Source organism: Nerophis ophidion, linkage group LG29 (assembly GCF_033978795.1).
Source record: "Nerophis ophidion isolate RoL-2023_Sa linkage group LG29, RoL_Noph_v1.0, whole genome shotgun sequence".
NCBI lineage: Eukaryota > Metazoa > Chordata > Actinopteri > Syngnathiformes > Syngnathidae > Nerophis > Nerophis ophidion.
This window is the reverse complement of record NC_084639.1, coordinates 17,212,350-17,226,105: the sequence shown is the minus strand read 5'-3', so window position 1 is coordinate 17,226,105 and position 13,756 is coordinate 17,212,350. Positions and strand designations below refer to the sequence as shown.

The 13,756-nt window shown below is 36.5% G+C and overlaps 1 protein-coding gene across 1 annotated transcript in view; it reads left to right on the top strand.

Moving 5' to 3' along the window:
• Positions 1-13,756, top strand: part of afg2a (AFG2 AAA ATPase homolog A) — a 206,153-nt gene that overhangs the window by 174,632 nt on the left and 17,765 nt on the right. The window contains exon 16 of the mRNA XM_061891613.1: positions 4,804-4,968. Within this exon, the coding sequence (XP_061747597.1) occupies positions 4,804-4,968 (165 nt within the window). The remainder of the gene's footprint in view (positions 1-4,803; positions 4,969-13,756) is intronic.

Genomic DNA, 13,756 nt, shown 5'->3' with positions numbered 1-13,756 from the left:
ACACTTATACACAAATGTACTTTAATGTAGACAGTGGCACACAAATGTACACACTTTTGTTTTTTGACATGGACTTGTTTCTTCAGCATTGTCCACTTGTCTAAGTCAGGACTTTGGGAAGGCCATTCTAAAACCTTCATTCTAGCCTGATTTCGTCACTCCTTGACCACATTTGAGGTGTGTTTGGGGTCATGGTCCAACTGGGCCCAAGACCCAACCTCCCCCCTGATGATTTAGGTAGGTTGTCCTGAACAATTTGGAGCTAATCCTCCTTTTTTTCATTGTCCCATTCAAAGCAGCAGTTCCACTGGCAGCAAAACAGGCCCAGAGCATAATACTACCACCACCATGCTTGACAGTAGGCATGGTGTTCCTGGGATTAAAGGCCTCACCTTTTCTCCTCCAAACATATTACTTACTGGGTGTTGTGGCCAAACACAATCTCCTCATTCGTTCTCTTTTTTTATCTTCCTCTTTTTCTTCCTCCTCTTTTGTTTTCCCCTTGTTGCGCTCTTTCTCTTCTTTCTCTTCTTTCTCTCTCTCCTTCTTCTTTGTTCCTCTTTGACCTCGCTCTCTCCTATAATTGTCAGTCTTTCTCTCTTTTCTCCTCTTTCACCTCATTCTTCTGCTGTCTCTTTTCCTCTCTTTCTCTTTGTTCCTCTTCTATTTGTCCACTGCTTTTGTTCCAATATTGTTTCCTCCTCTTTCATTTCAATCTTTTTTCCCCTCACTTTCTTTCTCTTCTATATTTGCCAAATGTATTTGGCCACCTGCCTTGACTCACATATGAACTTGAAGTTTCATGCCATTCCTCACCCATAGGCTTCAATATGAAGTTGCAGCTATTACAGCTTCAACTCTTCAGGGAAGGCTGTCCACAAGGTTGCCGAGTGTCTTTATAGCAGTTTCTTCCAAAAGCACATTGGTGAGGTCCCACACTGATGTTGGTGGAGAAGGCCTGGCTCTCAGTCTCCGTTTTAATTCATCCCAAAGGTGTTTTTTCAAGTTCATGTCAGGACTCTGTGCAGGCCAGTCAAGTTCCTCCACACCAGACTTTGTCATCCATGTCTTTAGAGACCTGTATAGTCATGTTGGAAGAGGACAGGCCTTGCTCCAAACTGTTCCCACAAAGTTGGGAGCGTTCAAAGTTCCTTTCACTGGAACTAACTCCTGAAAAACAACCCCACACCATAATTCCTCCTCCACCAAATTGCACGCTGAATGCAGTCTGAAATGTAGCGTTCTCCCGGCAACCTCCAAACCCAGACTGGTCCATCAGATTGCCAGATGGAAAAGCGTGATTCATCAGTCCGGAGAAGGCGTCTCCACTGCATGCTTGAAGTGAAGTGAATTATATTTATATAGCGCTTTTCTCTAGTGACTCAAAGCGCTTTACATAGTGAAACCCAATATCTAAGTTACATTTAAACCAGTGTGGGTGGCACTGGGAGCAGGTGGGTAAAGTGTCTTGCCCAAGGACACAACGGCAGTGACTAGGATGGCGGAAGCGGGAATCGAACCTGCAACCCTCAAGTTGCTGGCACGGCCGCTCTACCAACCGAGCTAAACCGCTCGGTTGGTAGAGCGGTTTCTTACGGACAGCAAAGCCCTGCTGTTGGAGAGAAAGACAAGCATTATTGACCTACAGTTGACAACTAAGTTATTTCACTTTGGAGGCGGCATAGCTCGGTTGGTAAGAGTGGCCGTGCCAGCAACTTGAGGGTTGCAGGTTCACTTCACTTCAGTTCACTCTAGATTCCAGTGGCGATGTCCTTTACACCACTGCATCCCACACTTTGCATTGGACTTGGTGATTTATGGCTTAGATGCAGCTGCCCGGCCATGGAAACCCATTACACGGAGCTCTCTGCGTACTGTACGTGGGCTAATTGGAAGTTTGGAGCTCTGTAGCAACTGAATGTCCAGAAAGTCTTTGCACTAAGCTGACCGTCTCTGTAAATTTACCTGGCCTACCACTTGAGTTGCTGTTGTTCCCAAAATCTTCACTTTTCTTATTATAAAGTTGACTATGGGATATTTAAGAAATTTGACGACCGGATTGGTCGCACAAGTGGCATCCTATGACAGTTCCACGCTGGAAATCACTGAAAGCGGCCCATTCTTCCACAAACGGTTCTAGAAACCATGCCTATAAGTGCTGGATTTTATAGAAGTGACTTCAGCTTGTTGTTCTCAAAAGCAGTGGAAGAAAAAGGGAGAACCTTCCCTCCCGTGATCGGCCGCTGCTTTTGTCCGCTCGGTGGTGACCTGAGGCTACCGGCGACTAATGTTGCACGGCGTCTCGCGTTGCACGGGCGGACACAAAAAGAGCCGCGCACAAAAGCGCTGGGAAAGTGTTCATCGCGCCTTGAAACTGGAAATTGCTTCTCCAGAGGGGAAGTGAGGAAGGGAAACCGGACAACAATAGGAATTTTCCACCATTCTTCCAAAAGCACATCGGTGAGGTCACACACCAGAAGGTCTCCACTCTAATTCATCCCATAGGTGTTTTATTGGGTTCAGGTCAGGACTCTGTGCAGGCCAGTCAAGTGCATCCACACCGGAAGCCTCAGGGACTAAAAGAGGACTCATTTAAGATAAAAAAAGAAGTCATTATTACATCCTACAACTCAAGGGTGCTCTGTGAGCCGGGGTCCATCCGTGGACTAGGCCAAGGTGCTAACAATGGAAGAACATGGTTGGAAAAAGGGACAAAAGGTTCCCGCGCCAGTCCCTGAAGGGTCCTGACGCGACCTCCTGCGCGGCTCACGTCTGGCCCCGGTCCTGGTCTGGGCGAGCAGGGGCACAACAATGCAGCGCTAATTGATGAGTGTTTCCGTGTCACTTCCTGCTCAAAGGAGTGGGCCCCGGGTCCTTGAAGTGCGTCACGTCGCGGCCCAGTGGAGCGCGGGGGAGACGCTGCCACATGTCCGTCTGGCTGGCGCTGGCGGAGGCGCCCGCCGCCTTAACCACGGCTGAGGAGTCAGACCCACGCGGCTTTGGGGTACTTAGCGTCTGTTTTGGGGTCGGCGGGACGTGGTCTGGAGGAAGTGGAGCGTCCATCAGATAACGCCGACACGGGGGTGTGGTGGGAGGGTATTTGGGATGTGGTGCGCTTCAGACTTCAAACATGGAACTAGGAAATACTTGCAGGAGATATTGTTCTTGACATGTTTTTAAAAAGCTGCAGTAAAACTCTCAATAGTCATTTTAAGGGTCCAGGTCAGGGGGGTCCACACCTTTTTGACTTGGGGGCCACATTGGGCTGAAAAAACTTGGTCCAGGGCCGAAAGCTGACTACATGTATAGTAACTATATATATATATATATATATATATATATATATATATATATATATATATATATATATATATATATATATAAATATATATGTGTATATATCTATATATATGTATATGTATATGTGTGTATATATATACAGTATGTATGTGTATATATACTATATATGTATGTGTGTGTATATATGTATGTGTATATATGGATATATATATGTGTGTGTATACATACATATACATGTATATATGTATGTGTACATATTTATGTTTGTGTATATGTATGTGTGTGTATATATATGTGTATATATATGAATGTATATATGTGTGTGTGTACATATACATATGTGTTCATATATATATATATATATATGTATGTACATATATATGTATGTGTGTATACATGTATATATGTGTGTGTGTACATATACATATGTGTTCATATATATATATATATATGTATGTACATATATATGTATGTGTGTATATATGTATATATATGTACATATATATTTATGTTTGTATATATGTATATATATATGTATGTGTACATACATATGTATGTGTGTAAATATATGTGTATATATATGTATGTGTGTATATGGATATATATATACTGTATGTACGTGTATGTGTATATATACTATATATGTATGTATGTGTACATATATATCTGTATACATATGTATGTGTGTATATATATATATATATATACTGTATGTATGTGTATATATACTATATATGTATGTGTGTATATATGTATATATATATGTATATATGTGTATATATATATATATATTTATATATACTGTATGTATGTGTATGTGTATATATACTATATATGTATGTATGTGTGTATATATGTGTGTATTTATGTATGTGTATATATATGAATGTATATATGTGTGTATATATATTTATATATGTATGTGTGTATATATGTACATATATATGTATACATATATTTATGTATGTGTGTATATATATATACTGTATGTATGTGTATATATACCGTATATGTATGTGTATATATGTATGTATAAGTGTATATATATATATATATATATATATATATTTATGTATGTGTGTATATATATACTGTATGTATGTGTATATATACCGTATATGTATGTGTATATATGTATGTATAAGTGTATATATATATATATATATATATATATATATATATATATATACATATATATATATGTATATATATATATATATATATATATATATATATATATATATATAATATATATATATATGTGTCAGGCACCTAAAATGCGCCAAACATGGAAGTGTTTGGAGATAGTGGTTTCATGTTTCCCATCATGCTTTGCAATGGGTGTAATTTTGTTTTCTTTAATGGTGCTTTTGTATAATGTTCACAAAGTTTAGTTTAGTCAGCGGCTTGTGTTATGTTTGTTGTAATTTTTTTTGCATCATGACTAGGGGAGGTTGTTTGCATTGGGTCATATAAGTAAATGGCTGTGATGTTTTCCACCAGGCTCTGATGCGTCCGGGCCGCCTGGACCGTATCGTCTACGTGCCTCTGCCGGACCCTCCCACCCGCAGAGAGATATTTGCCCTGCAGTTCCGGAACATGCCCGTGGCTGAAGACGTGTCCCTGGACAGCCTGGTGTCCGGCACCCACAAGTACTCGGGAGCCGAGGTCAGTCTGAGAAGCACACAAGAAGTTCCTGGGGCAGCGGGACTGTCATGACTATTGTAACAAAACCCACAAAAATACAGTTCATTTACATTTATAAAAAGATAGAAAAATATGTCAAGTTAATTATATTTATATAGCACTTTTTCTCTAGTGACTCAAAGCACTTTTACATAGTGAAAGCCAATATTTAAGTTACATTTAAAGCAATGTGGGTGGCACTGGGAGCAGGTGGGTCAAGTGTCTTGCCCAAGGACACAGCGGCAGTGACTAGGATGGCGGAAGCGGGGATCGAACCCGGAACCTTGAAGTTGCTGGCACAAATGCTCAACCAACCGAGCTATACCGCCCAGTCTCGTACTGCAGTGAAGACAATTCAGAACTGCTGTGCTGCTTATATCAGTCAGAGATATCAAGCGTGGATAATTGTGGAGTAAGGGAATAAGCGGTAGAAAATGGAATGGATGGATGGATAATCGTGGAGAGTGTTTTTGTAATATCCACAAAGTTCAATGAGCAGTTTGAGTTATGTGTGACCATATCTGTTAAAATTGTAGGCAGGTTTAAAAAAAAAAAATACCGTACTATGACTAGGGAAGGTTGTTTAGATTGGGCCTAATAAGTAAATGCTGTTGTCTGGATTGGGTCATATAAGTTTTTTTGTAATACCCTTTAAATTTCAATGAGCAGTTTGAATTATTTGTGACCATGTCTCTGTGATGGGTGATTTTTTTTTCCTGCACCATGACTAAGGAAGGTTGTTTGGATTGGGTCAAATAAGTAAATGCTGTTGTCTGGATTGGGTCATATACGTTTTTTTGTAATACCCTCAAAGTTCAATGAACAGTTTGAGTTATGTGTGACCATGTCTGTTAAAATGTTGTGCTGGTTGATTTTTTTTTTCCTGTACTATGACTAGGGAAGGTTGTTTGGATTTGGTCAAATAAGTGTATGCTGTTGTTTGGAAGGTAGTTTAGATTGGGTCATATAAGTAATTTTTTTGTGATATCCACAGAGTTTAAATTGCAGTTTGTGTCATGTGTGACCATGTCTTTGTGCTAGTTGAATATTTTTCCTGTACTATGACTAGGGAAGGTTGTTTGGATTAGGTCAAATAAGTAAACACTGTAGTTTGGATTGGGTCAAACAAGTTTGTTTTTTTGGAATATCCACAAATTTCACTGAGCAGTTTGTGTCATGTGGGACCATATCTTTGTGCTGGTTGATTTTTTTCCCCCTGTACTATGACCAGGGAAGGTTGTTTGGATTGGGTCAAATAAGTAAATGCTGTTGTTTGGAAGGTAGTTTGGATCGGGTCATATATGTTTTTTTGTAATATCCACAGAGTTTAAAGTGCAGTTTGTGTCATGTATGACCATGTTTTTGTGCTAGTTGAATAATTTTCCTGTACTATGACTAGGGAAGGTTGTTTGGATTGGGTCAAATAAGTAAATACTGTAGTTTGGATTGGGTCATACAAGTTGTTTATTCGGAATATCCACAAATTTCAATGAGCAGTTTGTGTCATGTGTGACCATGTCTTTGTGCTGGTTGATCTTTGTTTTCCTGCAACATGACTAGGGAAGGTTGTTTGGATTGGGTCATATGTTTTTTTTTGTAATATCCTCAATGTTCAGTGAGTAGTTTGAGTTATGTGTGACCATGTCTGTTAAAATGTTGTGCTGGTTGATTTTTTTTTTCCTGTACTATGACTAGGGAAGGTTGTTTGGATTGGGTCAAATAAGTAAGTACTGTTGTCTGTATTGGGTCATATACGTTTTTTTGTAATACCCACAAAGTCCAATGAGCAGTTTGAGTTATGTGTGACCATGTCTGTTAAAATGTTGTGCTGGTTGATTTTTTTTTTCCTGTACTATGACTAGGGAAGGTTGTTTGGATTTGGTCAAATAAGTGTATGCTGTTGTTTGGAAGGTAGTTTGGATTGGGTCATATAAGTTTTTTGTGATATCCACAGAGTTTAAAGTGCAGTTTGTGCCATGTGTGACCATGTCTTTTTGCTAGTTGAATATCTTTCTTGTACTATGACTAGGGAAGGTTGTTTGGATTGGGTCAAATAAGTAAACACTGTAGTTTGGATTGGGTCATACAAGTTTTTTTTTGGAATATCAACAAAATTCAATGGGCAGTTTGTGTTACGTGTGACCATATCTTTGTGCTGGTTGATTTTTTTCCCCCTGTACTATGACCAGGGAAGGTTGTTTGGATTGGGTCAAATAAGTAAATGCTGTTGTTTGGAAGGTAGTTTGGATCGGGTCATATATGTTTTTTTGTAATATCCACAGAGTTTAAAGTGCAGTTTGTGTCATGTATGACCATGTTTTTGTGCTAGTTGAATAATTTTCCTGTACTATGACTAGGGAATGTTGTTTGGATTGGGTCAAATAAGTAAATACTGTAGTTTGGATTGGGTCATACAAGTTGTTTATTCGGAATATCCACAAATTTCAATGAGCAGTTTGTGTCATGTGTGACCATGTCTTTGTGCTGGTTGATCTTTGTTTTCCTGCAACATGACTAGGGAAGGTTGTTTGGATTGGGTCAAATAAGTAAATACTGTAGTTTGGATTGGGTCATACAAGTTGTTTATTCGGAATATCCACAAATTTCAATGAGCAGTTTGTGTCATGTGTGACCATGTCTTTGTGCTGGTTGATCTTTGTTTTCCTGCAACATGACTAGGGAAAGTTGTTTGGATTGGGTCATATGTTTTTTTTTGTAATATCCTCAATGTTCAGTGAGTAGTTTGAGTTATTTGTGACCATGTCTGTTAAAATTTTGTGCTGGTTGATTTTTTTTTTCCTGTACTATGACTAGGGAAGGTTGTTTGGATTGGGTCAAATAAGTAAGTACTGTTGTCTGTATTGGGTCATATACGTTTTTTTGTAATATCCACAAAGTCCAATGAGCAGTTTGAGTTATGTGTGACCATGTCTGTTAAAATGTTGTGCTGGTTGATTTTTTTTTCCTGTACTATGACTAGGGAAGGTTGTTTGGATTTGGTCAAATAAGTGTATGCTGTTGTTTGGAAGGTAGTTTGGATTGGGTCATATAAGTTTTTTGTGATATCCACAGAGTTTAAAGTGCAGTTTGTGTCATGTGTGACCATGTCTTTTTGCTAGTTGAATATCTTTCTTGTACTATGACTAGGGAAGGTTGTTTGGATTGGGTCAAATAAGTAAACACTGTAGTTTGGATTGGGTCATACAAGTTTTTTTTTGGAATATCAACAAAATTCAATGGGCAGTTTGTGTTACGTGTGACCATGTCTTTGTGCTGGATGATTTTTTTTTTCCTGCAACATGACCAGGGAAGGTTGTTTGAATTGGGTCATATATTTATTTGTAATATCCTCAATGTTCAATGAGCAGTTTGTGTTATGTATGACGATGTTTGTTCAAATTTATTGCTGGTTGATTTTTTTTCTTTCCTGCACTATCTATGACTAGGGAAGGTTGTTTGGATTGGGTCAAATAAGTAAATGCTGTTGTTTGGAAGGTAGTTTGGACTGGGACACATAAGTATTTTTGTAATACCCACAAAGTTCAATGAGCAGTTTGTGTTATGTGTGACCATGTCTTGGTGCTGGTTGATTTTTATTTTTTCCTGCACCATGACTAGGGAAGGTTGTTTGGATTGGGTCATGTAAGTGCATGCTGTTGTTTAGATTTGGTCATATAAGTATATGCTCTGCATGTATTCCTATTGATCAATGGCAAGCGACTTGGGTTACTTTCGTTGGCCCCCAACAGAATGGCCGCTGACTATTTGTACCGCCAACTCAAAAAGGGACAAGTGGTAGAAAATGGATGATAACGCCATTCCGGCCGAAGTTCTTGTTGGACTCGTGCCAAATTGAGGACGCCGGGGATAGTTTGGACACCCCTGCCTTGGATGCGTGTGGCAATCAAACAGCTGGTGCGCAATAAGCACACTACTTACAGTACTGACACTTTTTGGGGCGCAACAACAACAACAAAAACAATACACTAACGCCAGCTAACGTCTGGCAACTCACGGCCCATACTGGTGAGACTCAGAACTGGACAGAAGTTATTCATTGGTACCGTTGAGTCCCGGTATGGATTCCCAGGTACCAGAATTGGTACCGTATCGGTTTAAATGTGAAGGGTAGACATAGTCAGTCCTGATCCACTATTTGAGGAACCCATGATCTATTTAGTCCAGGTTTTGGAACCTGAGGTAGGCTGGCGGCTAGTTTGCGGACTTGAAAGATGTCTTTGCTATTGTGCCCCCCCATGCACTTGTGCCGACTCGCCACCATGGCGGTGGGTCTTTCCCCCCCATCCCACCCCCCCGCCAGGTCGGAGCTCCAGGTGTCTGCAACGCTCGGCTGGCTGGGCCATTCATGCTCACTGGTGCACGTGTCGGTCCCCGCACTGCTCTGCACTCTGGGCCCGGGCCAAATCATCGGGCTTGTTGACTTTGGGGCGGAGCAGGGCACCCGGGAGAGGTAAAAGTGGGGGTGTGCAGGGTGCGGCGGCGGCGGCGTGGGGGCCTTTTGCGGAACAAAGCCCGAGTTTTTGTTGGCACGCCACATTTAGTCTGGAAAAAAATGTTAAAATGTAAGAATTTAATTTTGTAAAAAGCTGAAAATAAACTACTAATAACGAGGGATGCACAACAAAATCTAAATTACGATATATAATTCATCCTTAGATTCCAAATCAGTTTAAATGTTTTTAGGTGTTTTTATACAAGTCAACATGCTAATGTGAATATGTTAGCATGCTAACATTTAGCATGTGTCCAGCACCTTGTTATGAGTCTGAGGCGTTGGGCTGCAAAATTGTCTAAAAAAAGTTAGCACACTGATGTTAACATGCTAGCATGCTAACATTTAGCATGTGTCAAGCACCGTGTTATGAGTTTGAGGTGTTATGCTGAAAAATTGGCTAAAAAAAGTTATCACACTGATGTTAACATGCTAGCATGCTAACATTTAGCATGTGTCAAGCACCATGTTGTGCTGCAAAATTGGCTATAAAAGTTAGCACACTGATGTTAAAATGCTAGCCTGCTAACATTTAGCATGTGTCAAGCACTGTGTTATGCTGAAAAATTGGCTAAAAAAGTTGGCACACTGATGTTAACATGCTAGCATGCCAACATTTAGCATGTGCCAAGCACCGTGTTATGCTGCAAAATTGGCTAAAAAGGTTAGCACTCGGATGTTAACATGCTAGCATACTAACATTTAGCATGCGTCAAGCACCGTGTTAAATGAATCTGAGGAGTTATGCTGCAAAATTGGCTAAAAAAATTTATCGCACTAATTTAAACATGGTATCATGCTAATATTTGGCATGCGTCAAGTACTATGTACTATGAATCTGAGGCGTTCGGCTGCAAAATTTGCTATAGAAATACGTTAGTGTGCTAATGTTAGCAATGCTGGCTGAGGCTGAGCCAATCAGTGGCCACGATACAAAACTGGCTGATTGTTTTGGTCTCCTCTAGTGAGCAGTAGCATTGTAGTGTTGCTATTTTCACCTAATTTAGACATTTTCATCTTTGAAAATGTTGAATTGAGAGTAAAAGGAGGTAGAATACGAGTTGTTATCCACAGCAGAAAAGTGTTAAGTACATTTTTGCATCTTTGTCCAGATATTCACATATTTAAAGAAGTGTATTTACAACATGAATAATATATACATACTGTGCAAACATAAAAAAGCCTGTTGTGAAAAATGAGCTGGAATTTCACAAGAAAAATGTCACAAATTCACAAGAAAAACTTTGAATTTTGGCAGTATTATAATAAAAGTCGTCGTTTTACTCAACGCAAGTCTAAATTTTACAAGAAAAACGGAACATTTGTGCAATATTATGATAAAATTTGGAATTTTACTCAATCACAGTCGCAATTTTACACGAAAAGCTTAAAATTTGGGCAATTTTATGAAAAAAGTCGTAATTTTACTTGACAAAAGTGACAATTTTATAAGAAAAGTTTAAATTGTTTGCAGTAATATAATAATAATCTGAATTTTACTCTGCAAAATGATGACAAAAGTCATAACTTTACTCAAAAAATGTCACTGTTTTACAAGAACAACAAAAAAATGGGCAATATTGTCATAAAAGTCAGAATTTTATATGACAAATGTCACCGTTTTGCATAAAAAATAAATAATTTTACATAAAAAAGTAACAATTTTACAAGAAAAACTGAACATTTGTGCAATGTTATGATAAAAGTTGGAATTTTACTCAATAACAGTCGCAATTTTACAAGAAAAGCTTAAAACTTAGGCAATTTTATGAAAAAAGTCGTAATTTTACTTGACAAAAGTGACAATTTTATAAGAAAACTTTAAAATGTTTGCAGTAATACAATAATAATCTGAATTTTACCCTGCAAAATGATGACAAAAGTCATAATTTTACTCAAAAAATGTCACTGTTTTACAAAAACAACAAAAAAATGGGCAATTTTGTCATAAAAGTCAGAAATTTATATGACAAATGTCACCGTTTTACATTAAAAATAAATAATTTTACATAAAAAAGTAACAATTTTATAAGAAAAATTGAACATTTGTGCAATGTTATGATAAAATTTGGCCTTTCACTGAAAAAAAAGTCCCAATTTTACAAGAAAAGCTTAAGATTTTGGCAATTTTATCAAAAGAGTTGTCATTTTACTTGACTAAAGTCTCAATTTATAAGAAAACTTTAACATTTTGTCAATATAATGATAATCGGAATTTTACATTGAAAATATCACAGTTTTACAAGAAAAACAAAAAATGGGCAACATTGTCTTAAAAGTCAGAATTTTATATGACAAATGTCACCGTTTTGCATAAAAAATAAATAATTTGACATAAAAAAGTAACAATTTTACAAGAAAAACTGAAAATTTGTGCAATGTTATGATAAAAGTTGGAATTTTACTCAATAACAGTCGCAATTTTACAAGAAAAGCTTAACATTTGGGCAATTTTATGAAAAAAGTCGTAATTTTACTTGACAAAAGTGACAATTTTATAAGAAAACTTTAAAATGTTTGCAGTAATACAATAATAATCTGAATTTTACCCTGCAAAATGATGACAAAAGTCATAATTTTACTCAAAAAATGTCACTGTTTTACAAAAACAACAAAAAAATGGGCAATTTTGTCATAAAAGTCAGAAATTTATATGACAAATGTCACCGTTTTGCATTAAAAATAAAAAATTTTACATAAAAAAGTAACAATTTTACAAGAAAAATTGAACATTTGTGCAACGTTATGATAAAATTTGGCCTTTCACTAAAAAAAAAGTCCCAATTTTACAAGAAAAGCTTAAAATTTTGGCAATTTTATCAAAAGAGTTGTCATTTTACTTGACTAAAGTCTCAATTTATAAGAAAACTTTAACATTTTGTCAATATAATGATAATCGGAATTTTACATTGAAAATATCACAGTTTTACAAGAAAAACAAAAAATGGGCAACATTGTCTTAAAAGTCAGAATTTTATATGACAAATGTCACCGTTTTGCATAAAAAATAAATAATTTGACATAAAAAAGTAACAATTTTACAAGAAAAACTGAACATTTGTGCAATGTTATGATAAAAGTTGGAATTTTACTCAATAACAGTCGCAATTTTACAAGAAAAGCTTAAAATTTGGGCAATTTTATGAAAAAAGTCGTAATTTTACTTGACAAAAGTGACAATTTTATAAGAAAACTTTAAAATGTTTGCAGTAATATAATAATAATCTGAATTTTACCCTGCAAAATGATGACAAAAGTCATAATTTTACTCAAAAAATGTCACTGTTTTACAAAATCAACAAAAAAATGGGCAATTTTGTCATAAAAGTCAGAAATTTATATGACAAATGTCACCGTTTTGCATTAAAAATAAATAATTCTACATAAAAAAGTAACAATTTTACAAGAAAAATTGAACATTTGTGCAATGTTATGATAAAATTTGGCCTTTCACTAAAAAAAAAGTCCCAATTTTACAAGCAAAGCTTAAAATTTTGGCAATTTTATCAAAAGAGTTGTCATTTTACTCAACAAAAGTCACAATTTTATAACAAAACTTTAAAATTTTGTCAATATTATAATAATAATCATAATTTTACTCTGCAAAATAATGAGAAATTCATAATTTTACTCAAAAAATGTCACTGTTTTACAAGATCAACACAAAATTGGGCAATATTGTGATAAAAGTCTGAATTTTATGTGACAAATGACACCATTTTGCATTAGAAATAAATAATTTTACATTAAAAAAGAAATACTTTTACAAGAAGAAGTGGAAATGTGTCAGTCTACCCCAGAGCAGCTGTGGCTACCGATGTAGCTTACCACCACCAGGAATGTTGAGTCCCACTTCTCTCTGAGCGCTTTGAGTGGCTAGAAAAGTGCGATATAAATTTAAATCTAAGTTATTATTATTAGTATTATGATAAAAGTTGGCATTTTAGTAAAAAAAAAGTCACAATTTTACAGGAAAAGCCTAAAATTTTGGCAATTTTATCAAAAGAGTTGTCATTTTACTTGACTAAAGTCTCAATTTATAAGAAAACTTTAACAATTTGTCAATATTATAATGATAATCGGAATTTTACATTAAAAATATCACAGTTTTACAAGAAAAATAAAAAATGGGCAATATTGTGATAAAAGTCACAATTTTATATGACAAATGTCACCGTTTTGCATTCAAAATAAAGAATTTTACATAAAAAAGTAATAATTTTACAAGAAAAAGTGAACATTTGTGCAGTATTACGA